Source organism: Xiphophorus couchianus, chromosome 12 (genome assembly GCF_001444195.1).
Source record: "Xiphophorus couchianus chromosome 12, X_couchianus-1.0, whole genome shotgun sequence".
Classification (NCBI taxonomy): Eukaryota; Metazoa; Chordata; class Actinopteri; order Cyprinodontiformes; family Poeciliidae; genus Xiphophorus; species Xiphophorus couchianus.
In genome coordinates this window covers 7,179,911-7,207,293 of record NC_040239.1, presented here as the reverse complement: position 1 = coordinate 7,207,293, position 27,383 = coordinate 7,179,911, and the positions used below count along the sequence as shown (strand labels likewise).

General features: G+C 38.0%; 3 protein-coding genes and 2 long non-coding RNA genes across 7 annotated transcripts in view; 2 read left to right on the top strand and 3 right to left on the bottom strand.

Annotated features, from left to right (window-relative positions):
* Nucleotides 1-298: 298 nt before the first annotated feature.
* LOC114153996 (UDP-glucuronosyltransferase 2C1-like) lies at nt 299-4,612 on the bottom strand. Its single transcript, XM_028032716.1, is given in 8 exon segments — nt 299-647; nt 1,099-1,318; nt 1,644-1,731; nt 1,916-2,047; nt 2,170-2,318; nt 3,819-4,548; nt 4,551-4,576; nt 4,579-4,612. Coding segments are annotated over 8 exon segments (1,662 nt in total). The 3' UTR covers nt 299-364.
* LOC114154011 (uncharacterized) lies at nt 4,062-13,227 on the top strand. Its single transcript, XR_003597454.1, has 3 exons — nt 4,062-4,171; nt 11,163-11,341; nt 13,116-13,227. It is a non-coding gene; the product is annotated as an uncharacterized LOC114154011 (long non-coding RNA).
* tal2 (T-cell acute lymphocytic leukemia 2) lies at nt 12,780-17,086 on the bottom strand. 2 transcript variants are annotated; one of them, XM_028032738.1, is made up of 3 exons: nt 16,914-17,086; nt 15,173-15,276; nt 12,780-13,451 (listed from the first exon to the last, which is right to left on the bottom strand). In XM_028032738.1, exon 3 carries the CDS (start codon nt 13,445-13,447, stop codon nt 13,109-13,111), a length of 339 nt encoding a protein of 112 aa, XP_027888539.1. In that variant the 5' UTR covers nt 13,448-13,451; nt 15,173-15,276; nt 16,914-17,086; the 3' UTR covers nt 12,780-13,108. The 2 variants fall into 2 exon arrangements, with proteins under 2 accessions (XP_027888539.1, XP_027888538.1); XM_028032737.1 differs by lacking the exon at nt 16,914-17,086 and having other exon boundaries at nt 15,173-15,313.
* LOC114154012 (uncharacterized) lies at nt 13,355-20,997 on the top strand. The gene is made up of 3 exons (XR_003597455.1): nt 13,355-13,458; nt 15,699-15,768; nt 20,859-20,997. It is a non-coding gene; the product is annotated as an uncharacterized LOC114154012 (long non-coding RNA).
* shoc1 (shortage in chiasmata 1) overlaps nt 19,697-27,383 on the bottom strand; it is a 21,166-nt gene continuing 13,479 nt past the window's right edge. Inside the window, exons 21-28 of one of the 2 annotated variants that reach the window (XM_028032701.1) lie at nt 27,190-27,295; nt 26,470-26,581; nt 25,864-25,985; nt 25,032-25,119; nt 24,366-24,497; nt 22,899-23,048; nt 20,888-21,524; nt 19,697-20,031 (exon numbers count right to left, since the gene is read on the bottom strand). In XM_028032701.1, coding sequence (XP_027888502.1) covers nt 19,946-20,031; nt 20,888-21,524; nt 22,899-23,048; nt 24,366-24,497; nt 25,032-25,119; nt 25,864-25,985; nt 26,470-26,581; nt 27,190-27,295 — 1,433 coding nt within the window. In that variant the 3' untranslated portion in view covers nt 19,697-19,945. The remainder of the gene's footprint in view (nt 20,032-20,887; nt 21,525-22,898; nt 23,049-24,365; nt 24,498-25,031; nt 25,120-25,863; nt 25,986-26,469; nt 26,582-27,189; nt 27,296-27,383) is intronic. The other variant, XM_028032702.1, reaches the window with a different exon arrangement.

Sequence of the window (27,383 nt, the reverse complement as noted above, 5' to 3'; positions counted from 1 at the left end):
AGTGAACTGCACCAGCTGAAAATTAAACAAATGTTGCAGTTTTGGTTCCTAATCAAACCAAGTCTACTGGACTGTCAGATGTGGAAACACCTAAAATCTAAACCTGTTTGCTTTCAAGAGGCATTCTAGGTTGGCATCACAGTGAAACATGGTGGTGGCAGTATCATACTTGAGTTGGTCAGAATTTGAGAAATGCTGTACTGACAATAAAACAAAAGAATGAATGAGAATACTTATTTTTATGTGTCCTCAATCCTGATGTTTTAATGTTTAATATTTGTAAATTTTAAAACTGCAATCCATGAACACCTGGAAATACTTTATGTTAGAAAAGCACCTGAGCAGTAGATCTCACTTCAGTCTGTTATTCAGCTTTTCTCTTTGTCTGTTTTCTGCTGCAGCATCTCTTGAAACAGAAGCTGCAGGTTTTGAAGAGGATGAAGATGAGGAGCAGATCTATAATAAGGAGGAAGGCTAGGATGTCCAGGCTGTGGTACTGGTACCAGGTGAGTTCGTGGGCCTGGACTCTCAGGTGTTTGGCTCCTTTGTTCCTCACGGTGAACTCGATCCAGAAGACGGCCTCGTCCCGAGGACTCATGGGTCTGTCATGGTGGATTCTGGACAGTCGCATCATGTTTTCTTTGTAGCTGTTGATGGATGAGTTAAAAAGACATTGCTTACAATATTTCACTATGTTTAATGAATAGTTGTTTCCAAGTTTGTGTAAATTAAGCTTGGTGTTTGTGATACTATTAACTATAAACCAAATATTTTATGTTGTACATAAGGTTTTAAATTCTCAGATTAGAGAAAACATTTCACACCAAAATTAAAACAAAAACGTTTTCATCCTCATATACTGCCTGACCTATAAGGCCAATTTGTATTGTTACTAAGTTTTAATAGTGAACTGCACATAATTATTCCAAGAGTCACAAATGACCCACAGACCTCTGCTGTGTATGATACATCTAACTGCTTTACACCATAACTCATCTACATTCAACATTCCCTCGTCTACTCATCAAGAATGATGATCAAAACAATAGTTTTGGTTTAAAAATTATAAATGGTATATGATAAAACAAAACTACTTACAATTTGTTGTTGATGACCATGTTTACGGCGTCTCTGAGGCTCTCAATAGTCATAAAGTTCAGTTTAACAGTAATTGCAGCTCCTTTGGCGTCCATGTGCACCATGTTGTCTGGCTGGTCAGCAAACATGGGGATTCCCACCATGGGAACGCCGTGGTAGATGGCCTCATAGATCCCGTTTGCTCCACCATGAGTGATGAAAACTTTGGTTTTAGGATGACCTGAAAACAATGTTATCAAACATTAATATTTAATTTTTATAAAATTATGCTGGATCAACTCAAATTAGCTGCTATTTAAAATATTTGCATTTCTTCTGACCTACTTCTTTGGATCAAAATAATTAATCTTTGCAAACCAAACAAATCTAATATCCATTTGTGTAGCAATCAGAATAACAATTTTCAATTGAAACATTTGGAAACGTTTTTTGCAGTGTCACAATTGTCGTTGCACAGTGGTGTTTTGCTCATTTAGCGTTTTTTTTTGTTTCGTTTTTTTAGCACCAATGACGCTAAAATGTTATAGATTCTCTTATTTACCCACCCAGCAGGTCGTTTTGTGGGATCCAGTTGTATATTCTGGTGTTGGAACCCAGAGTCTGGGGTTTCTGTCCACTGTATCCCCACAGCACCTAAAAATGATCAAAACTAGGTTTTTTTTCTGGTATTACGTGATTTGATGTATCTTGTTTTTAAAACAAAGTATGTGTAAGTCAGACAAATTTTGATGTTTGATATGTCCATAGTCGTAAGTTGGATAAATAAACTCTGCAATGCTTTAAACAGATAATCTTATTAAAAAAAATTTTTCTTTACCTTTTGTGGAAGCTGAGCGAGCGCTGAGGCGATCATGTTCGCTTTCTCTGTGGTGAGGTTCTTAACCATCGATCCTAAAGAGAAAACAACGATCCCAGCATCTCCGGCGCTCTGGACAAACTTTTCCATTTCCTGCAAAATAACTACATTTTTCAGTCAATAGGTCAGTTAGTTGGCTTTTATTCTGTATTTTGTTTGTGATTATTTATTTCAAAACTTAAGATAACTTTTGAATTGGTGGATTATAACCCCACCTCTGGTAAAGGCTTAGCTGGTTTGCAGTGGATCCCTCCAACAAATTTAAAGTTGGGGAGGAGTGGACGAGGAAAACCAAAATCCCAGTAGGTTCTCATCAACCAGATATCCGCCTTTCCCATCAACTCACAGGCGCTGGTGGGTGTTCCTGATATAGTGGACACAACAAAAAGCAAAGGTTTAAAAGTTTCTATGTTGTTTTAGAAAAAAATTTATTTGAGGTGCAAGCTATCGATTAATGAGTTAATCTAAAGTTGATTGACCTTATTGATAAGAAGTCATTTCCTTAAAAACTTGAGATTTCTCTTGCATCAAGAAGGCGGTTTCCATAACATAAAGGGTTAAATGTTTCAAAAATGTGCTGACTTTAATCAAATAAATAAAAAAATAATCAAATCTTAATCTGTATTGCTAAATTAGTAAACAGAACATTGTGATTTTCTCAAATTATTAAACATACGTATTTATAAGGTATAATAAAACAGGAACCTTAAAGGTTGCTGAAAAGAAAAATAAAATATGAAAAGAATATTTGAAATAGTTAAAATCCCCATTAACAAAAAGATGTCTTACTCTTGAAGGAATACTAAAACTTCGCTCCATGAAGTGCATTAACTAACGACCATCTGCTTATTAGCATGATGTCTTTTAACATCAAGTTATAATTTTTCGCGTTATTCCCCCCGCTTCCTGTTTTCACTACCCGCTGCTCCGCCACGCATCACGGCTGACTGAGCGCTACTAAAGATAAAACTTAAGCAGCTTGTTAATTAAATCTTCATATTTCAAAACCACATAAAGTGCATTTGCAGGCCTCTATTTGCAAGTTCACCTCGCTGCAGCAAACAGAAAGGGGCGGGGACGGACCACTGTCAGTCTCGTACCTTATTTGGAAATGGAACCATTGCACTCCGGAAGTGAAGGGGGCGCTATTTCCTATATTATGAAAACGAAAAAATATGGTGTTTTATAAGAATTTATCTTTAACGGTGCCAGAGATGCCGAAATGAATAGTAAATAATAATTTACTAAACCATTAGAGTTTGTGGTATTCTGATTTAGTAATAGCATTTGATTAGTTTTGTTACCACCCCCCAAGCCACTAGCAGGGCCGAAAAGAGGTGGCGAAGGAGCAGATTTAGAAGTACACCGAAAGGTACAGAATTTGTTAAAAACTGTGAGCTGCGTGGAAGTAAATAAAAGAGATCAAATACATGGTGAGACTGAAAATCCTTCCCAAAGGTGAAGATATAGCACAGATTTTAAAAATAAAATAAAAACGGGAGACCGCGGATAATATAGAAAATAGCGCCCCCTTCACTTCCGGAGTGCAATGGTCCTATTTCCAAATAAGGTATGAGACTGCCAGTGGTCCGTCCCCGCCCCTTTCTGTTTGCTGCAGCGAGGTCCTTCTCGAGGTCCTTCGACCGTCTCTCTTAACCGTTCTGGGACAGTGCCGCCATCTTTAATTCTGTAACAAGTCTGGATGACCAGCGGCGCCCTCTTCAGGATGGCGGGTAAACTACAACACTATAAGAATGTCTGAGAGGATATTGGTTAATTGATTGGAAATAATTTTTTACAAATCTATAAAAAAAACTTTCTATTTCTAGTTTTAATACTCTGAAATTACTAATGAGTTGATTACCTCTGATTTCAGAGTAATATTCGTCAACTTCTTTCCACATTATTTGATCCATCATGACGTCCTGCAGAGCGTAGAAGAAGAAGTTCGACAGTCTCTCTGAGAAGTCCATCTTGTCTGTGAGTTTGCTAGCAGCACCGGGGACGAAGGAGGGTGGAGAAGGCAGCTGACCACACATCCTCTCCCAGTTGTTTGCCAAGGAAAAACACAAAGAAAAGACGAGAGGAATTCCCAAAATGTCCGCAGTCAGGTCGCTGCCGGCGTAGATCGGATCAGCAAATAACAGGTCGTAGTTTCCCTCCTTCAGCTTCTTCATGATGGGTTCTGATTTCAGAACGCCATCCAAAAACTTAAAAGTAATGTTCTTATTGTTCTTCATTAAATTATAAAATTTTATGTAAATTTCTAAGGGGTTCATAAAATCCATCTCATACACGAAGAAGTGAATAATAGTTTCAAAAATCTTTTCTAAATCTTCAAATGAGACGTCGACGTTAAAAGGTTGGTACTGGAAGCGAGACGGTTCGCTGCTGTTCATGAACAGTGATGTGCTCGGGACCAGGACCGTCACCTGGTGTCCTCTGTCCACCAGAGTTTCCAGTACCAGCTTCATGTTGATCCAGTGGCTGTTATCACTGTACCACACCAAAATCTTCCCTCCACTTGAGTTTTCTGCAGCACAAAGCAGCAGCAGGACGCAGACAGAGAGACGCAGCTTCATGGCGGCTGTGTGTCTGCAGATAAACCAGCTGTGGTCTTTCTAACAGGTGGACTGTACAGATACTTATTAACCACATGAACTCTGACTTTCTCCTCTTTGTACCGAATGATGTAGGATAACAAGATCACCCCAGGCTGTCTGCAGATAAACCAGTCTTGGTGTTTTTCTTCTTCTTCTTCTTTTTTATGGCGGTCTGCAGGCAACTTACTGATGTGCATTACCGCCATCTACTGGAATGGAGTGTGGATCAGGATGCTACATATATATTTCCCCCCTCCCAAAAAAAAATAGAATAATAATAATAAAATAAATAAAACTTATATCCTTTCTATCAATTTCGGTTTTTTAAGGTAATTTATTAAATAACAAAAATATTCAGAAGTAGAAATTTTTTCCAAAATATCTTGTATATTTAACTGTAATTTATTTTCTATTAATCGACATACTAATTCCTTCTCTCAACAGAATAATTAGAAAAGGACAACAAAACATGTTTTACTGTCTCTTCTTGAAGACAAAAATCACAATTTCCTGTTAGATGTTTTCCCATTTTAAATAATGTACTATTTAACCCTGTATGACCAAAACGTAATCTAGATATAATGGTTTCCTCTTTTCTATTTTGTCCTGTTCTCCTCGTTGAACCAACATTTCTTTGAATACTGTAAAGCCACCTACCAGATCTATCTTCTTCCCACTGCTTCTGCATCTTCCCTTATCCTTTTGTTTAATAATAGATTTGATTTCTTTTTTACTGAATGGTACCAAAATATCAATATAACTATTTTTTGTAGCTTGTTTTGCATATTTGTCTGCCAACTCATTTCCTTTTATTCCTACATGTGATGGTATCCATGTAAAAATAACTAATAAATCCATTGTCTGAATTCTATAAATTAATAACTGAATCTCTAATAAAATGTCTGGTCTATTAATAGAATTATTATTTTTTAATGAATATAATGATGAACTTGAATCAGAACATATTATACTTCTCAGTAGAAGAACTTCCGCAATGCATCCTAAAGCCAAAATGATTCCCATCATCTCTCCTGCATAAACTGATACTCCATCAGTAATTCTTTTACATTTTTTAATACTGAATTCTGGAAAAATGAATGACACCCCATTATTGCTATTTGAGCAGTAATGGGATGTCGTGGCCAGCTCTGTCTGTTTTCTGCTGCAGCATCTCTTGAAACAGAAGCTGCAGGTTTTGAAGAGGATGAAGATGAGGAGCAGATCTATAATAAGGAGGAAGGCTAGGATGTCCAGGCTGTGGTACTGGTACCAGGTGAGTTCGTGGGCCTGGACCCTCAGGTGTTTGGCTCCCTTGTTTCTCATGGTGAACTCGATCCAGAAGACGGCCTTGTCCCGAGGACTCATGGGTCTGTCATGGTGGATTCTGGACAGTCGCATTGCATTTTCTTTGTAGCTGTTGATGGAAATTAGGTAAAATGAAGGGAACACATTCTGTAGAGCTACATTTAAAATTTTCCTCCTGTATAAAATATTGAACCAGAAACTAGAACCTGTTTAACTCAACTCTGTCACAGCTGGAGACATTTGTTAAAGAAACAGTGCCATCTAGTGGCATTTAGTCTTTCTACAACATTGTAAATACCCTAAACCAGGGTTCACAAACTTTAAAACAGTTTCGACTCTGGCCAGGGACTTTCTTTGCAAACCCACAGACAACAATACAAAATATGTAAACAAAAAGAAACAAAACAAAAACATGTATTTAAATTTCCTCCAACTTTTACTGATTTAGTTTCACTTTTAAATTATATAATATGTTTACATTTTCTTGCACTACAACCACAAATGTATTGTGTCGGTATTTTATGTGAATGAAGTGGAAGAAAATTGACTATTAAAATTAGAAAAATGTAGTGTACATTCACATTCAGCTCCACCAATGCATTACTTTGAATCACCACATTTTGCTGCATGTTATTTTCGTTTTTTTGGTTCCCTACCGAACTATCAGGTGTGAAAACACCATCATTCTTGGTTCGAATGCAGATGTGAACATCAAGCAGACTGGAGACTATATCCCTGGGCATTCTGGGTAAATACAACAAAAACAAACCCACAAGAGTCTTGTTCTACTGGGAGAAATGGCTCGTTGTCTTTTACCAAAGATGAAATTTAAATCCTACCGCCATTAAAATCTGACACTATTCCATTTTTGTTTTCATTTTTTCAAGAAGGAAGTTGCGCTCATGTCCTTTTTTTTTTTTGAGGTTTCTGTGTCGTTTCCTTAACGTTCCCCTCCTTCCACAGGCGTGGAGGGGAACAGGTTTTGGTGTGAAACAGAACTGCAGCAGCTGAAAATGTCAAAAAATGTTCCAACTTTGGTCCCCAATCGAACCGAATCTATCAGGTGTGAAAACCCCCTAAAGCTGTGCACTTCGTCCCCCTCATTAACATTGTAGATTCCCTTCTGACGCTGGATTCAGGGGTGGCTTGAAAAACAATGGCTATTTGAATACTGAATTCAATCCCTGTTGAGCGAGTCAGCATCCATTCACACCGCGAATGTCTTCCGTTCTCATTCCTACACCTCCCCCTGGTGGGACACAGCAACCTGAGATGGAAGCAGCAAAAATCCTTGATTTCTGATTTATTTAAATTAAATTTTCATAGGAATTTACTGTGCATTTGCTCACATTCCTGCTGCTTCCTCTGCCTCCTTTGCACCACTTGCTGAGTGTTACAGAGTGTTGCCTTTTGAAGTAGACATTTGCATAATCAGATTAGGGTGGGTGATTGTCTCTGTGCGCCCCCTGCTTCCTTCACAGGGTGCTCCAGAGGAGAGAGGGTGCTGTCCAGCCCAACAATGGAGGACTCCCCTCCTCTGGCAGCGGACACGCAGCCCTTGCACCTGCATCTTCTGCTCCCACGTCGCAGGTCGATTACAGCCGCTGCTCAGCCCCGGACCTGCTGAGATTGGGAGGAGGAGGAGGAAGAGGGCGGCTCGAGTGCGATGGGAGAGGAAGGGCAGGGGTTGAGCTAAGATATTTAAACATGCAAAGAGTGAATTGGCTTTAAGGGGATAAAGAGCTCAGGGCCTATCGGCTGGCGCCCAGCTCCAGAAACGCTCTCTTTATGGAGCCGGGAGAGCGTGGGGCTGCCTGCGCCGATCTGCTCCATTGTGATAACGGATTCAGACAGCATGCCAGACGCTGATAAGGAAATGTGCTCTCAACAGACGATTACCCGCATGCTCGCGAAGGAATAGTCAATCAGGAAGATGCGGAGGGAGTGAGAGGCATGCAGATTTGTTATGTTGGGTTTTTTTTACACATCAGGTTTTTCCTAACTCTGCAGAAAAACCATAATGTTCCGACCTGATTGGGAGGAATCTGTAAATAAAGTGTTACCATGACAGCATTTTTACCTCATATTCCAGTTTTCAAAGAAACCACAAAGCTTATCACTGCAAAAACACAAAATCCTACCAAGTATTTTTGTCTAGTTTATAGTGAAAATATCTTAGTTCACTAGAAATAAGACAAAGCTTACTTGGAAGCAACTTTTCAGCAATAAATAAGAGCTTGTTTTAGGTAAATTATTCCTTAGTATTGATGAAAAATGACTAGTTCCACTGGCAGATTATTTAACTTATAACCAAACATTTTTACCATGTTTAAATTAAAATAATCTACCAGTACAACCAGTACTTTATTTATCAATATTAAGGAATTATTGACTTGAAACTAGTACATATTCCTGAGAAGTTACTTGTAATTTAGTTTTGTCTGATTTCAAGTGCACTTAGATATTTTTACTTATTTTACCATAAATACTTGGTAATATTTTGTGTTTTTCCAGTGTTACAAAGGTTCAGCTGTCATTTCTCTCCAGTCATTGAGTCCAGCTGCTCTGGGCTTCGTTTAGTCAGAGTTTAACTCCCCCGGTTGAAGAGCCTGCAGTCAGATCAGTGTTTACTCTTCAGCTCAGTTAGCCGCCATGTTTGGTCTGAGGATCGGCTCAATAGATGGTGTCAAGTAAACTGGCATGGAGTTGTGAGATCTTTCCAGGTACACGCAGAAAAGGTGTATGAAGGCCTGAGAGAAATAAAGCAATCCAGTGGTTTACTTAAATAAATCATTTCAGTTTAATATGTATATCAATAATCAATATATAACTTTGTATTTCTAAATGTAATGTTGATCGGTAATGTGATTAATTATAATGAAGATGATTGATGACTTATAGTAAGAGAAAAATGTGATTAATTATAATATGTTGATCTGTAATGTGATTAATTATAAGGACTTAATGAATATCGAAGCCAAGATGATTTATGGTTTTAATGCGATGGTTAAAGGTTTGTAACAGATGATAAAGTGAGTTATAGCGAAGTCAGGAAAGATACAGTCTCATGATGAGTGAGGCCTCGCTGACAAGATGTCGCAAGCTGGGGAAGCAAGGGACTTTCGCAAGACTCATTGAACAGGGTGGGGAACACCGGGGATTACACAATGAGCAGCAGATGTTGTGGAAGCCACAGGAGCTCGCCATACACACATATGGGAGTGGAAAAGCAGAAGTTCAAGAAAAAAATAGTAAACCGAGCTGCCCATACACACATATGGAGGAAAAAAGTATAAAACAGGACGGGAAAGAGGAAGTAACTGTTCTTTGTCTGCGGCACCGAAGTAGAGTTGGCACGAAGAAGCAGATCGAGGAGACAGCAGCAGACCACACCTTGGAGCTACGGGAAAAGCTGAAGCTTCGTGCCGCCAAAGGGAGACAAGTTCCAATCGTCCAACCCGGGTTCCTGATTCGATCGTCGGTCTTGCCTCAACCCAAACATTGCAACAGACTTGGAGAAAAGACAAAGGTTCCGGAGGGATAGAGAGTCGGGTTTTCAAAGCAATTGAACCCTCTCTACTTTGCTTCTATTCTAAAGAGGATTTTTCCACACAAAGGACAAAAATTCAGACCAAGGTTTTCGGACATTCCTGTTGCTAAAGATCCACCTCCAACTGGGTATGAGTTGAACTTGCTTCCTAAAAAGCTATCTCAGAATCTGCGACATAGGTTAGGGAAAAGAGACAGGATGGTATGATTATACATGTTGATTTTATTACACTGCTCTTGAATTATATACAATTGATTATTGATTTGTATGTCACATATCCCTGCTTAAGCTTGCTTAATAAATTCATACTCTAAAATTCTAATGAGGTTGGTGGACATTGGAATTAATTGAGTCATTTACTCATTTTTCAGTTCTTTTAATAAAGGTAAAACTAATGTACAGGGTTCTAGTAAAGAGGAGGCTTCATAATTTCCTTTGGTGAGAGTAAAATAATGACCCGGGGACTTACATCCAAGTCACTAAATTTAATCTAGCCGGTTCCAAGAGCAAGTTACATTTTAGAAAGCGAGCTACCGTTAACAGGAGTGGTTATTGGAATTATGCAGCTGTGAGGGCTACTCAGCTGATTATTCCTTAACTGAAAAGGGTCGTAACTTCTGGATTGAAGGTAGTTAGAGCTAGACGAATCGCTTTCGACACCAGTTTGAATAGATTATCTCTTATAGATCTCGTTTAGGGTAATACCCAGGTCTTAGAGATTTTCCGGACCTGTTAGATAGAGAACTGGTCAGTAGTCAGCCCCGGAGGGTTGTGATGAAGTGGGCGGGGCTAGCTATTGCAGGATAACGGACAATGGTTAAGCAACTAAATATTGGCCAGGCAGCTGAAATGAACCGACTGCTGCCGTTAGCTCAGCCGTAAACAAGACAACAAATCAGAAAATCATAGATGTCTGTGGTAGCAGTTGTTCATTCTCATTATGGAAAATTTTCATTTTTCTGTAAAGGCAGCCTGGAAAAACCTGGAAATTTAGTTTCTGTAATGTGGATTAAATATCCATCCAACCAGTCAATATCCATCCAACCAATCGATATTCATCCATCCAACCAGTCAATATCCATCCATCCAACCAGTCAATATCCATCCATCCATCCATCCAACCAACCAGTCAATATCCATCCATCCAACCAGTCAATATCCATACATCCAACCAGTCAATATCCATCCAACCAACCAACCAACCAGTCAATATCCATCCAACCAGTCAATATCCATCCATCCATCCATCCATCCATCCATCCAACCAACCAGTCAATATCCATACATCCAACCAGTCAATATCCATCCATCCATCCATACATCCAACCAGTCAATATTCATCCATCCATCCATTCATCCATCCAACCAACCATCCATCCATCCATCCATCCATCCAACCAGTCAATATCCATCCATCCATTCATCCATCCATCCATTCATCCATCCAACCATACATCCATCCATCCAACCAGTGAATATCCATAAATCCATCCAACTAGTCGATATCCATCCATCCATCCATCCATCCATCCATCCATCCATCCATCCATCCATCCATCCATCCATCCATCCATCCATCCATCCATCCAACCAACCAACCAACCAACCAACCAGTCAATATCCATCCATCCATCCAACCAGTCAGTATCCATCCGTCCGTCCATCCGTCTGTGTTGTCTTCTTTTAGGTTTATTGTTTTTACCTTTACATCATCCTGTTTAAATAACTTTTGTTTCTGTTTTTCTTCCAGGAATTCCTTCGTTCGCTCTCGGCGTTTATGACATCATCCCTCCAGCAACGCCGTCCGCACAACGACCAACTGGACAGCGTTTGACTTCGGAGCGACCTCTGACCTCAGGGGTTACAAGTTAAGCGGGCACATCGAGCCGTTCCTCTGTCAGGCCTCTGGTCAGCGGACAAAGGGCAAAGGTCAGCCTTGTGTCCACATGGCTGCAGAGGAACAAACCTCTGAGCTTTGATGACACAAAGCAGCAGCTTTTCTTCTTTGCTTCAGTGACCACAGTGTGACAATATAAGTGGTCAAAATGGCGGCCATCTTGAAAAATGTCTGTCATCCTGAAATTCAAGTAGTTTTGCTTTTTGAAAATTTGGAAAATTACCTTCATAGTTTCTTTATTTCTGGATATTATGGAAAACAAACTAATAAGGAAAAATATAAGTTTTCTACAACTTTATTGAAGTAGGATGAATATTTAATATTAATTTATATAATAATAACTGCCAGGCTTTACAAAAAATAAAAATGTACATTTAGATTAGGAGTGTCTATTTCAGATCGACTTGCAACAAGAGCAGTGAAACGACTCAGAGCTAAACATCAGAAGCCATTTCTTATTGTTTTGTTTCATAATTGTGGTACTTTTAAATAACTGAACCTTATCTTTAGTTGATGTTTGAGGTGAAAACTTTGAACTCAAATACCTAGAATGTTATTTAGAAATGTAAAAAAAAATATCTGGAAATTTATAGCCTTAAAGTGTTGAATGTAATGAAAACTGGGTCAGAACTTCCGTCAGTTACAGTGTTTCTGTGTAAATATTTCACAAAATGCATAAAGAAAAACACCCAAATAATTAACAAATCCTTTATTGAATAAATAGTTAAAATAAATAAGATACTATATGTCCACAAGTAAATCAAAAATAAATTAGCAAAGACATATAAGATTGATAATTTACACACTCCTCACAGTTGACAATCAGTTCAGTATCTTTGGCCATCATATCACATGCATATTTACAAAAAATTAATAAATTTAAAAAAGCTAAAATTCCTTTGAAATCTGATATTTGTGAGCAATGACTGAAAGCAGATTGTCAGTTTCATCCAAACATCAGAAATTAGCTTCTGAGTTTTGAGAAAGAGGAAGAAAAACTGGAAATCTGGTTTCTCTGAAGCCTCAGAAACTTGATAAATGAAAAAAGGTCAGATTAGATATTAGGACTAAGAAATGATGAAAGAAAAATTCAGAGAATAAAGTCATAATATTGTGAGAGTAAAGTTGTACAAGAATAATCAAAATAATATGAGAAAAACGTCAAAATAGTGAGAATAAAAACAAAGTCTCGAACAAAGAATAAAGACATAAATTATCAGAATAAAGTCATATTGTGACTTTATTCTGGAAATACTACAACTTTATTCTCATATTATTTCGAATTTATTCTCAATATTTTGACTTTATTTTCAAAATATTAACTATTCTCATATAATTGTGACTTTATTCCTGTATTACTTTGACTTTATTCTTGTAGTTTTCTTATTTTTTATTTTCTTAGCATGGCCCTAGTACTCTGTTGTTGATTGAGTTGTGGTATTTTAAAGGAAAAAAAACTAAAAGTGCTCGTTTGCAGTGTGGAGACGTATCTGAGCCTTCATCTGTTGCTCATTTAATCTAAGTCAGAATAAGAAAATCCATAATCCTCCATTTTCCTCATTGGAAAACCAGGAATTCTTGCGAAATTAAATCAGTTCCAGCAACAAGGGATGCAAACATGGAGACACGAAGGGAACGTGGGACACTTCCATGCAGAAAACGTATAAATTGCTCCTGGAAATTACATTTTATAAATAATCAGCGTCGCAGGAGGGACGTTTCTCGTCTTCCACAACACAACGAGTTTTTATTCTCCCGTTAAAAAAAACAGTTTGAAAAGTCCTCCATGTTCTTCTCGTCTACCAGGCCTCGGAGCTGTCACTCCTGGATCCTGGTGATGGCGCCTCGGTGTCGCTGGTGGCGGTCCAGGTTCGGGGAGGCGAGTGCAGCCGCTCCATGTTGCCCCTCAGGAAGCTGAGCAGGGCGGTGGAGGAGTGGCCGGCCGGCTGGCCGCTCTGGCTCTCCAGCAGCTGCACCAGGAAGTTGATGTAGCGCATGGCCAGGCGCAGGATCTCGTTCTTGCTCAGCTTCTTCTCCGGAGGATGGGTGGGGATGAGCTTACGGAGCTCTGCGAAGGCCGTGTTGACGTTGTGCTGGCGCCAGCGCTCCCTGGTGTTGGTGAACACCTTCCTGGTCATGATGCTGGAAGGTAATCGGGATTGAATGAAGCCTTTTAGCACAGTTTATTCATCTGCTTTAGATGATAGTGGGATTGATTCAATATTTATGCTTTGTGTAAAAATAATTTTAATCTTACTAAACATACAGATCTGGAATAAATGAAGAGCCCACTGCACTAAATCCCACTGAAAACCTCCCAGTCATTCCACCAAATATTGGTTTCTGAACTCTTCCTGAGTTAAAACATCAGCATTGTTGTTTCTAAATTAATATAAACTTGTTTTCTTTGCATTATTTGAGATCTTAAAGCACTGCATCTTTTTGGTTATTCTGATCATTTCTCATTTTCTGCAAATAAAAACAAAATTTTTGAGACATGTCAGGAGTTCATAGAATAAAAAAACAATGTTCACTTTACTCAAACCTACACCTAAAAAACGTAAAATCAGAGAAACGGATCATTTTGAGTGGTCTCTTACTTTTTTCCAGAGTTCTATTTGGTCTAGTTTCTAGCACAAATATCTTAACTAACTTGAAATAAGACAAAACTAACTTACAAGTAACTTTTCAGTAAGATATATGAGCTTGTTTTAAATAAATAACTCCTTAATAATGATAAAAAGTTCCAGTTCAACTGGTAGATTATTTCACTTATAACGTGGGAAAATGTATTGTTACAAGTGAAATAATCAGACAGTAAAACTGGTCATTTTTCATCAATATTAAGTAATAAGTTACTTAAAACAAGTCACTATAATTAATTTAAAAGTTACTTGTGAGTTAATTTTGTCTTATTTCAAGTTATTTGTAGAAATTGGACTAAAAATACTCGCTTTGTGTTCTTGCAGCTCTACAATGTCTTTAGTTAAATTTAATATCAGACAGGAATGTGACTGTTTTCTGTTTATATGTTTGGTTTCTGTTGGTACACATTAGATTTTGCAGCATTGAATCATATTAAGAACAAATTTCAGTTGAAGAATTATTTTATTCTTTTAAAGGTATTTTAGGAAAAGTTGCAGAAACAGTGTGTGTCTCATGGCTTTATAGCTGATTTATGACCTGGGTTTTTAATTTTAAAGACAGTTTTGTTGTTGTTGACTGACGGTGTTTATTTGTTAGTGACTTCTTATATCTGTTCTGCTGTCACGACTGTCTTGTGAAAATAGATTTTGAATCTCAAGGAGTTTTTAAAATTCTGGTTAAATAATAGTTGATGATAATTTATTGTGTATTTCTGTATCATGAGTCCAGTTTTTCTATAAAGCACCTTTAGGTAAAATTTCCTCAAAATCTATATAAATGCGTTCAATGTAATTTCAGTTCAGTTTAATATACAAGTTAATTGAAATTATGTAAGTATATAGATCTGAACAAATGCATTTTACAAGACACTTTGATGTAAGTAATCAAATTAATCTAATAATATAGAAAAAATATAAGTTCAATCTTGGCTATAAATATGAATTCAGTTTAAAAAGATGCATATTTTATATTTTTATCTTTGAAAATAGCATATTTGTTCAATGTTCAGCCCTGATCTGTGTGTAAGTTTTTGTAGAATAAGTTGTTTTTTTAAATTCATGATCATTTAGTGAGAAATATTAAGTGAAATTATTTTCAGCAGGTTTTCTTGCAGAAAAAGGCGAATTTTCAAATAAGAAAAATATAATTTTCTCCCACTATTTCTTATAAATGACATCTATAACCAAAGCAAACATGAAAAATATGAAATATCTGACCTGTTTGTGTAGAAATGTGCAGAAATCTCAGAAGGCAGGGCTTTTGTCCGCAGGTCTGGGAGTCCTTGGTCGAGGCTGCGCTCAGCAGAGCCTCCTCATCCTCACTGGATCCGGCGGAGCGAGAGGGAGAGAGAGGAGCCGGGGTGAGACGCGGCGCCTCCATCCCACCTTTTATAGCCGGACGCCCCCATTGTGTGACGTGTGTCGTGGTGGTGCTTCATTGTGGTCGCTGCTCAGTCCCCACCTCCACCTCCTTTATTGTTATTGTGAATAAATTGATGTGAATTATTGATGTTGCTCTGCGGAGGTCGTGACTTTAGATGGTTTTAAAATGATTTTATCAGGTTTTTGTGTTCAACTTTTAAAATGACTGAAAGTAGGCCACCTTTAAGGTGATTGTTTGTGTCATTTAATCCCTGAATGATCCCACTGAAGGTCATAAACTCCTATTGAGGTGAAACTGAGACGTTCGGATCGTTCTCTTACTATTCTGGACACTGATTCCTTTCTGCTCCTCTGACATTAGGTGTGGACGCCCCACCAGGAGAAAAACCTGCTGCTCTGCCTATAAACTCAGCCTGATTGGCTCACAAAAGGTAAAAACACCACATGCAGATTGACAGTCGAACAATATGTGTTTTGTTATGACTACGGTAATCTTGTAGAGTGATTCCAAGGGGCCACACATAAATTAGAGGAAACATGGAGGCCAGAGTCTGACTCCCGTCTCAGCGGCCACTCCGCACTTCTTTATTTTCCCTTCAACCCCCGTTCAGATAAAATAACAAGTCCAGTTTAACCAATTGTCACTGTTTCTTTTTACACCCTTCAAGTGTTGTTTCAAAGACGCAGCCTTCCAGAAAACCGTGTGTGTGGAGTAGGAATTTACATAATCCGATTAGGCGGTGGGATTAGCCGAGGGCCTGGAGAACGGGCCCCAATGGGGCCGTTTGCTCTGAATCGCCCATTCATGGGTACTGCTGCACGTCCGAGAGATTGCACCTGCAGGCCGCCGTCCGCCTCCACTCAGGTCTGCAGACGCACTCGGAGTCAGGTGGTTCAGTTTGGTGACGCAATGCCCTGACCAAAACCCCTTACAGGCACGCCATCTTGATTATTTACATTTGTAACATTTTGCACAACGCAACCCTGCGACACTGGCTTAATCTTTTTCACATTTTGTCAGGTTTCATCCACAATCTTCAATGTGTGCAGGGGGATTTTTAAAATGTGACGGAGCAACACAACATGGTGGTGGAGCTGAACGATACGGCTGAAAAACTCACCACAATATAATCGTTTCATATCAGTCGATAATTATTGATTTTTGTTTTAAATATCTGAAATGCTGCCAAACTGTTGGCGTGAACTTTACTGCTTTATCGAAAGTTTTCAATCCACGCTAATTTTTTTTGTACTTTTCAGAAGTTATGAGGCACAGTGGCACAACCTTAAACTGCTGCTGCTCAACAGGTAACCAGAGACTGTTTGCCTAGTGACTCCATACTCTGGTTGCCTAGCAAATCTGCTTCTTTTTTTTTTTTTTTTTTTTTTTTTTGCCTTAGTACGACCTGTGTTAAGGTCATATTAATTTATTAATACAGGTCATAACAGTCTGAAAACAGATCGGATTCTTAAATGCGACTCAGGCCGCTTGGATACCCGATATGTACCGATCCAAATGTGACCTGAACGTCATTGATATTTGACAAACGTCACTATTCTGCGCCCTGATACTCACAAGCGGAAAGAAGAAAAACAACAACCATGGCGGACTAGAATGAGGATTAAGTTGTTAAAGTGCTGCTCCGGTCGGACAACAACATCAAAATCGTAAGCTATGCTCCACCGTTAGCATCCATGTTTACCTGCCGAACACTGAGCACTTCTGCTTTTTATAGCGCTCTGTGAGTGACGTTATTGCGCCCTCTACTGCGCATGCGAGGTACTTTTAGGTTCTTCACGCCGGAGATCACGTTCAAGTCACTTATAGTTTGAAGTTTGAAGTTTGAACGATCACGGCAAGAAAAATATAATATAATAAAATATGGGAATTTAGCATTAAGACCTGCAATGTGAACGTAGCCATAGTCTCCTTCTCACCCTTAATTAATATAATAAAAAGTTATTAGTAAATTATAAAGTACTTATAGATACGTCTACGAACCTTCTATAATCAAAGTTAGTAAATAGTTACATTTACTTCATTACATTTACCCGAGTAACTATGGAAAAAATGTACTTTTAGGAGTATTTTTACTACGCTGTATTTTTACTTTTGAGTAATCATTAGGAAGTATTGCTTCTCTTACTTGAGTAAAATTTCTGGATTTTCTACACACTGAATGAAAAACAAATGCTTTAATCAAAAATTCACCAGACAAAAACACACACCGGCAGATTTTATTAGTTGTTTTTTTTTTTAAAAGAAACTGATTTGGAAAAATTTGCCCGATTTTATTTATTTTTTATTGATAATTATACAAATTATTGTCATTTTGGTCCTTAAAATACCAAAATTTCCACTTAACATTTTGTTTTGTTCCATCTGACGACGTAACTTTTAAATATTAACAATTTGATCAGTTACTCAGGATTTGAGTAGACCTTTTAACAAATACCTTTGTACTCTTGAGTAAAAATATGTTCAAGCACTAATACTAGAGTATGATTTTTAGGTACTCTGCCCTCCTCTGCCTATAACAGAGCAGAGTACTAAAGTGGTACCTTCATATTTATAGGTTTCTTTAACTTTCGTTTGGTCCTGATCTGTAATCCGACCCGGAGGTCGTATTCCTCGAAAACTTGAAAACACACAGGTGACGGTTTAATTGCCGTCTGTGATGAGAGATAACGGCAGTGTGACCTTTCCAGCTGAATCCAGAGTCGGACCCGGTCGGGTTTAAACAGCCTGTTAATTCCCACATTATCTCTGCCGGCCCATTCACTCCAGCGCTCAAATATGTTCAGGAACCATTACTGCACCATTAGGCCGCTGTTTACCTCGCCCTCAAAGAGAGACTCCGTTGACCACCCGACCAGCTGCTTTTGTTCCTGAGCAAGTAATAAAACGAGCCATTCCTCTCTCTTTGTCCGGCCGCCGCTCGGAAGGCCGGGCCGAGGCGCAGAAAAGACGGCGGCGGGTTATTGATGGCGGCTCGGCGGTGGCTGGCCGGAGGCCGAGAGTCCCCAGGGCTCTTTGTCTGGGGATCATTCCTGGGGGAACTGGCTTCAGTCTGCTGGCTCGTGCAGATAAGCACTCTCTTCACACGCTGAGAGAGCACGATAAGGGGATTGCTTCACTAAATTATATATAAAAAAGAATCCCCACCAATGGAGCTGCTAAAATGAGAGACTTTATCAGTGGAGATGGGAAAGACCCTCCATCCCAGCCCTCCACCCATAAATCACTGCTTCCTCTGCCACTGAGCGCGCTAAAAAAATGAACAACCAACTGCAACTTTTACTTTAACCATTTAATTAGGGCTGCAGCTAACCACTGTTTCAGTAATCAATTTAATAATCACATTAAAAATGGGAAAATTCTGCAGATCTTTCATTTGACCACATAAGCCTTTTTTATACAATTTTAGAAATGCATTTAAAGTGCTGATAAATAAACGAATTACTTTTCTTCCAAAAGAAAACATTTTGTTGCACAAAATGCAGTAACAGCATTCCTTTAGTGAATGCTTGATCGTTTGTAAAATAAGCTAAAGAAATCCTCCTAACATTTTAAAAGTTCAGCACTTTCTGCTTCACTCATCAATACAACGTAGAGCCGATCTATTGATTATAAGCCAACTAATAATTAGATAACAAAAGCTACTTAATAGGATTTCCAGGTGAAGGAGTTCTGGCAGAATTTATTTACAAAGTTTGTTTTTAAACCTTAAATGAAAATATTTTTATTTTTATGTGCTCTGAATATGTTTTTTTCAGAAAATGGCCTATTTTAGAATCTGTATATTTATTGGTTGACGATTATTTCAGTAATTGATTCATCACAATTAATCCTACATTTAATATTTACTACTTATTAATTGAACCTCCTTATGCCAGTAAATGTTATATAAATATGTTTTTCAATGTAAAACTTTAACAAAAACTTTATATTTATTTAAAACAAACTTGTTCACTGAAGACAGTTTCCAGAAATTTCACTCAAGAGCAGCAATACTTTTATACTGCATAGTACAAGGGGAGACTGTGGCTCTATGGTAGAGTAGTCGTCTTGTGATCGGTAGGTTCGATTCCAGCTTCCACATATCAATGTGCCTCTGGGCAAGGCACTTATCCCCAAATTAAGTAAATGTGTGTGAGTGTGACTGGGTGAATGTGACTCTATTGTAAAGTGCTTTGAGTGGTCAAAAATGACTGGAAAAACGCTAAATAAGTTCAGTTCAGTCCATTTACAAAATACTCCTTTTCAAAACGTTACTCAAGTAAATCTCAGTAAATGTAATTAGTTACTACTCAACTAGAGGAAGTAAAGGATATGATTTAATCCACTCATAATTTCTCCCAGATTAACAAGACGAGCTGATCTCATTTTATTAAATCTTTTCTGTGAAAATCTTTCAATTACAATGAATTACATATGAGTGACATGTTTTACATCACAGCTACTGAATTTACTCAGTTTCATTACATTTGAATTTATTTTTATTATTAACTTTTAAAGTGGAACTGGTAAAACTCATAAATATGGAACAGTAATGTTGGAAAAATTTACAGCTACAATAAAAAGAAAATCTTATTGTTAAAAGAAGATTAAAACAGTTTAAGCCTTGTCTGTCCGTCCTTTCTGCCGGGAACCCTCTCATAGCTCAGCCTTCCCCTCTTCAGCGGCGTCAGCACTGCAAAACAAAACCACTTTCATAAGGAAACAATTTATTTTTAGAAACAGAAAACATGAAATAGACATTAGCTGTGTTTCCATTGACCATATAGCTGCACAAATTGACATCTTGAAATCAACTTGCTTAATGGAGACACATCAATTTTTTAAAAACTGATTTGGTGTTTTTTAAAATATTTTTCGTATTGAAATTTGTGGGTTTTTTGCAAAACTGCAGTGGAAACATTTTTCTCAAATTGTACGAGTCACATGATCAACAACCAAAGGTGCAAACCACAAAGACGAGGACAGGAAGTAGTGGGAAGATGATAGTGCTGCATGTTTTTATGTCTTATCACATGAACTCAAAGTTTTATTACAATATTTTACAGAACCATTGTGATAATGATACAAGTGTCAATAAGAATTATTTATTACATTTACTCTTTGTGACTGAGTGTAACAGCAATCAGCTGCTCTTGAAAAAAATTGTAATATAATTTTTTTGGACACCAGTCACATAAAAAAGCGTGATTTGTACCACTGAGCTGCTCACAGTAACTGCATTAACACTAATCATATTTGAACATTTATTGATTCTCTCAATGAAAAAACTGTGGAAAAAATTGTAAAATTAAAAATCCCAACAGTTGAATAAATTGAAATTTATCTTAGCAGCGTTAAATCAAAACTCTTATAGTAATAAATTTATCGCGATAAATGGAAAACGATATAATTGCCCAACTCTAGCAAAACTTATTTTAAGTGTTTCTTATTTAATGGAAACGACGCAATTAAGAAATTAATTGATTAGCAAAATATCAACAAAGTTTTGCTTGTTTGTAGTGGAAACGCAGGAAGTAAGCTGCTCTGACCGGATTCAACCAGATCGGCTGCGTCTCCGGTCCTCTTCCTCTCCTGACCGCTCCAGAACTTGGATCCAAAAGAAGAAGAACCGCTGCTGGTCAAACTGTGATAGCTTTGATCCAAGACGGCCGGCGTAGGAGGGCTCTGACTGAAGATGAAGTGAGTGCTGTGGGGATGCTGGAGGTCACTGTAAGAGGTGTGACTGGAACTGAACCGAGAGTCCAGTAGAACCGGGCTGTTTGATGTCTGAAGGTAAGAAATATCGGGGGAATCTCTTGGGGCCCACAGATCACCGACTCGTTCAACGATTCTCCCTGCCGCTCCAGCTCTGCCTCTCCACACAGGAAGCCTCTCCTCCTCCTTCCAGGGATCTGGACCAGTCCAGTCCTTAACCGGACTCCCAAAGGAATCGTTCAGGTCCAGTTTGAAGTTCGAAGACTCTGGGTTCTGGTTGGGGAACAGGTCCTCTGGGTTCATAGCTTCACATAGGAAGCTGCTGTTAGGCTCTGGATGCAGAAGGTTCATGAACTCGGACTCGGTGCCGAAGGTCTGAGCGGTTCTGAAGGGTTGTTGGTTTGTCTCGTTAATCTGAGGGGTTGCTGGTTCTGTGTTGCTCAAGTACAAGGAAGTGATGTCACTGAACAGCTAAAAACAGGAAGAAGAGAGGTGAAATAAATCACTCATGCAGCATATATATATATATATATATGTATATATATATATATATATATATATATATATATATATATATATATGTGTGGTTTCCAGATGCTCTTCATCTGTTTGCTTTTCGTAGACATAAATAAAGCCTCTTCTGTGCATGTCTTCACTGCAGTGGCTGTCTGCAGGGAAGACATGTTTGTCAACAGCCTTCAGTGTCTGCTGCCCGTGCATCAAGTAGGTGTAGAACTGGGCTGGGTCAGAACCACAGCAGATGACGGAGGACAGGTATTATCGCTCCGTTCCACATTCTCCTGGCACATCAATGCTCGGGTTGGGAATGACTCTGTGTTTTGAGGAATTACACCTGGCCGACTGTGGCAGAAAAAAGACCAGAACATTGTTGTCGGTGAGGCAGTGTTTATGATTTAACACTGAGCAGCCTAAGCAACAACGTTTGAGCCCCAAATCCACCCAACAGCTAAAAAGAGATGCTATGTTGTCTGGCGATGTGGAATGTGAAGTACAACCAGGGGGCCGTTACTCAGCAGCTCTAAGGAATCCATTTCACATGTCGCACAAGTGCTTGCACTGTACAACTCCCTATCTGTACCGCCACCAAAAGAGTCGAGCCAGACCAACACGGATTAATGTAAACACGATATCTCAAAAGTTTTTTCCTGTGATAAAATAAAGCAGAGGCAGCGCGCTGAGGCTTCAGCCGTGTGATTGGTCCACTTTCCAGCTTTAAATGCATAAAGTATAAACCTGTCTTCTATAAGCCTATATTTTAGGAATAAATATGCTCTGACAGTGAAACAACAGATCTTGCAATCCAGCTTGATTAAAAAAAAAAAATTATTTTTACATTTTTTTCCTAAAAACAAGCAACGCTGGGCCTGGCGGGGGGGGCTAGTAAAGCATGGCGGGCCGCCAGGCTTATATTACACTGGGGAAACCCTGCACTAATCTTTTTTTTGTGCAGCATTATTTATTTTCCAGGCACATAGCGACATTTTACAGCACAGTCAAGTAATTATGTTACCTTCACTTGTTCAAATCAAAGATGACTTAAAAGAAGTTTGACTTTGTAAACTAATGCCTTGAAATTGTGCCTCTGACTCTTTAAGAAACCTTTAGTCTATCTGAATCACAACATGTTTCCTATATTAACCCTTTAACGTTTTTACCGGTGTTGTTCTGAGAAGTAGCTTCTATAATGAGCTCAGCTGATGTGCAGTTGGCTGTTTGCTAATTGCTGCTGGCTAGTCTGAAGGAGCTGAGTGGAGAATTTGTAAGGAAAAGGTCCCTAAAAGTCGGTTTTACATATTACTGCCCCTTTAATAGTGGCGGCGTTACCTTAAGGACTTTCTGTGGGACTTCAGGAAGTAACAGTGAGAGCTGAGACAGGTCGGCCCCCAGGAGCCACTGCAGGGAGGGAGCTCTGCTCAGCATGAGCTGACCGACCAGAGGACTGACACACGGGAACTGGGACAGACACGCCTCCTCCTAAATGAAACAACACGCAGCATCTTTACAGCTACATTTAACTAAACTTACAGACCATTTGCTGAACAACTTTTATCATGCAGTAGGAAAATTCAAACCTAGATGATTTATTAGAATAAAACTCAGATTTTTCTCTCAAGTTTGAATCCTTGAACATTTGACTTCAAGTGTCCAAAGACACTTATAAAGCTAAGATGTGAAAATTCAAAAACATTTAAAGCTTTTTGGTGAGTGAACGTTATAGGAAACTACGACGGAGTATTACAGCCAGATTAAGAGATTTTCTTTGTTGGAAATTATTAAAGTAATAATATTATCAGCATAAATAGGCCTGTCACAATAACAAAGTTTGATGAGCGATTAATTGTCTCAAAAATTATTGCGATAAACGATAATATTGTCTGAAGACCTTTTTACACTGATTTAATGGAAATGACGTAATAATGCATGTGATTTCCTGCCAAAGATAGATGCACTTTATTTTCAAAAGAATATTTAACACTGGAACTGATAAACAAAATAAACAAAACAACCAAAAATAAAATGGATTCTCAGTCTCCATTAACAAAAAACGCACTTGAATAAAAACTAAACATAAAGCTAAAATGTAAATAAATACTGCATTCAACCAAAAGAGTGCAGATTATGAAGTCTGTATACTATGTTGCCCTTCAGTAATAATTAAATTTAAATAGAGACGACGGGCACATCCGACTAGCTGATGCAATAGTTCACACTACAAGATTTTTTGCCCCAATTTTTCCCCTTACGACAATCTTAGATCTTTGGTTGTTCTCTAAGATTGTCGCTTGGTGCAGGTAGTTCATCCTGTGGTGTGTGGTGTGTTACGGAAGATCGGCCGCTACGATCTAAATCAGAGGTTTTTTTGTACATCTTTATTCTCATATTATTATGATTGTATATTGGTAATATTATGATTTTTTTTCTCATATTATTCCAGTTTTATTCTTGTATTATTACAGCCTTATACTCATAAAATTACTTTGTTGTACAACTTTATTCTTGCGTTTTTTGACTTTATTCTGATAATATTATGACTTTTCTTGTATTATTTCGACTTACTGTTGTACAACTTTTTCTCACTATTTTATGACTTTTTTCTCATATTTTATTTATTTTTATTTCTCTAATACCTTGTCGTGGGAAACAATTCCAATTAAGCATCGTTGAAATATTTAAAGCATTTTTCAAGAGAAAACCAAACCTAAATAATTTATTTATGTCCTTATCTACTGCAGGAGAGGAGCAGAGATGCATTTAAACATTAAATATAATAAAACTTGAGTTTAGTGTCACCTGAGAGGGGCTGACAGTCAGCCAGTCTCTGTCCAGGTAGCTCACAGGATCTCCATATTTGGACATCAGGGAGCTGAAGCAGATCTGATTGATAAACTCGGCCATTTCCAACACTTCTGACACAATCAGCACCTGAAAACCAGTTGAGAGAACTAACTGGAAACAACTGGTGAAACTGTGACAGTCATATTTTAGTAAATAATACTGCAACACAATAATACAACAAATTAAACACTTTCTATACCTGAACAGTTTGCTTGTTATTAATATAATTATGAGTCCCTAAGACATAAAGTCATATTCAATAAGGTAGAATATTACTGAAAGGTTCATTTATTTCAGTAACTGAAACCCACAATGTAGGTTAAGTTAATTATGATGCTTTTTCATTTACAGCTGATAAAAACACAAAGTTTAGATTAGAATACTACATCCAATCAGACCAAAATAAACCTTATTAAACTAGAAATGTTGCTTAATTAAAACTATGTATACACTGCAAAAAACAAATCGTACCAAGGATTTTTGGTCAAGTTTCTAGTGCAAATATCTTTTTTTGCAGCTAATTTATTAAATATGACTGTTCATTAAAACTTTAACATATTTTAGTTTTTTATTGAAGTGAGCCACTTCGGGCAGAAAACCTAAAAACATTTGTGTTTCTACCTTCACATCCAGCTCCTCGGACTTCATGCCGAACAAAACCAGAGACGAATAAACCAACACCAAGTTGCTGAAGGTTTCGCTTGAAAACCTGCAATTACACATAAACTTTAAAGTACAACTTGGTAGGTTTTAAAATACTCCTAATTTATTTAGAGGTAAGTCTGGTTAACCAAAAGAGGCTTCAGTTCACAGATTCATAAAAAAAAAATCATTAAAATAATAAATTATTTTAATTTATTATTAAACAAGTTTAGATAATAAGCTGTAGAGCTGGATGATATGGCTGAGGTTCATATCAGTCGGTATTGATAATTATTGATTAGGTTTTTTTTGTCTCAAATATCTGAAATGCTGCCAAACGTCAGAGGAGAAACTCAAACTGCTACTGCACAAGTTACTGAAAAGGCTGTTGCTAGGTAACCAAAGAATGAGTTGCTAGGTAACCAGAGAACGAGCGAGTTAGTTGACTGTTAAATATTCTATATATTCTATATTGAATATTCTATCAAACCTATTATCTATTGTTACTGATTTATTGTCCAGCCTTAACAGGTCGTCTCCATATTGGTTAATCCTTCGAGTTTAGGAGCCTTTTTATGCCTAATTAATTGAAAGTTTTGAGTTTAATGGCTTATATGGCAAAAATATTTCTCTGAAATTGTCAGAAAGTGAAGCAATGATAAGTGAAAAACCAGCCAAAGTATGAAGATCTACAAACCCCCCCCCCCCCAAAAAGGTTATTGATCAAATCAAGTTCACCAAGTTATAAGAAAGTCTGCTAATAGGAAGGAAGGACTAGTTAGTGGGTAATGAAGTTTTAGTGAACTCTGACCCTCCGCCCCGGCCGTCAGGGCAGTGCAGGATGAGCCAGCAGCAGCTGTACTGCAGAGAGAGCGCGCTCAGCCTCATCACCAGCCTCTCACTGGCTCGGTCTTGACCCAGTTCATCCTGCTCCTACACACACACCAAACAGCAGAGACTAGATGAGTCAGTCATCAACAATGATGTCACTTACGGTGGAAAACTGTCTGTGTCAGTGACAGACACGACAACCAAAGTCACCACATTCCCTTACTTTAAAACATTAAGCTTTATATGTTGGTTTAATACAGACTTTTCCTCTATTTCCATTTAACTCTGTTTGGAGGTGAGGTCAGAGCCTGGAGTTGGTCTGACTGACGCGTTGCTCTTCAGTGACACGATTAGTTCATAATTATAATTTTTGTTTACGTCCAGATTTACCAAGTCTGACTTTTTATATTGCAGAATTATGACACGTCTAACACCAGTGACATAAAAGTTGAATAAAATAAAACCGTTCAGACTGAAGACGCTTTGCAAGCAATCAAATATTTATCCGAATTAGTATTTAAATGTTGAGGTGGAACAGATACTGCATAGAGACTGGATACACCAGAAGTCTGATGTGTCCGGATACCTGAATGACGATAGCTGTACTTTCGTCTACAGTGATCACGGTGTAGTTATGGATTCCTCCGAGTTTCTGCAAAGTCGGACTGTGGCTCCTCTCCATCACAGTTACACCGAAGCTGCAACACAGACGGACACTCAGAACCCCAAAGCTCCAAGATAAAGTTTAAAGTCAACATTTTAAGATATTTTTTCTGGCAAAATTGCATTTCTTAGCCAATATTATGACTATATTCTTGTAATGAAACAAAAATGGTCATTGCATGGCCCTGAAACACCACACAGACAGGATGACTAAAATAAAAGCATTTTTAAAAATATTTTCTGTCATTTGTAATTTTCTTATTAGAAAAAAAGGAGGGGTGTTGATTAAAATCGTAAATAGGATCTGTTGTGAAAAGAATCTGAGCTTTTATTTTGAAGCCCTAGCGGATGTTGGTGCTGTGTGCAATTGTGATGATAACAATAAAGGTGACGATAACTATTTATATTTATAGTCAGCCCCAATAAACTCCATACAGTAACTTCATTTAATCATATTCTCATATTTTCCTGATGCTCTCAATGAACAAACAGTGGAGAAAATTATGACAATAACAATCCTGACAGTTTAGGTTTTTTTAAAACAACAATAATTGGAATTTATTGTGATATCGATAAATCAAAATTCTCATCATGACAAGAAATTTATCACGATAAATGATAATGGATGTAATAAAAGTCTCACCTTGACTCAAGTGTCTGCAGCAGCAGAGGATAATTCAGAAGCCCCTCAGTCACCAGCAACACAAACGGGACGTTTTCCTCCAGACGCCAACAGATTTTCTCTGTGTCTTTAAGGGAAGAAACAGACATTTAGAGAGAAAAATAAATACACACAACCCTTTAGATCCCCTGCATGTTATTGTTCCATGTGCGCAC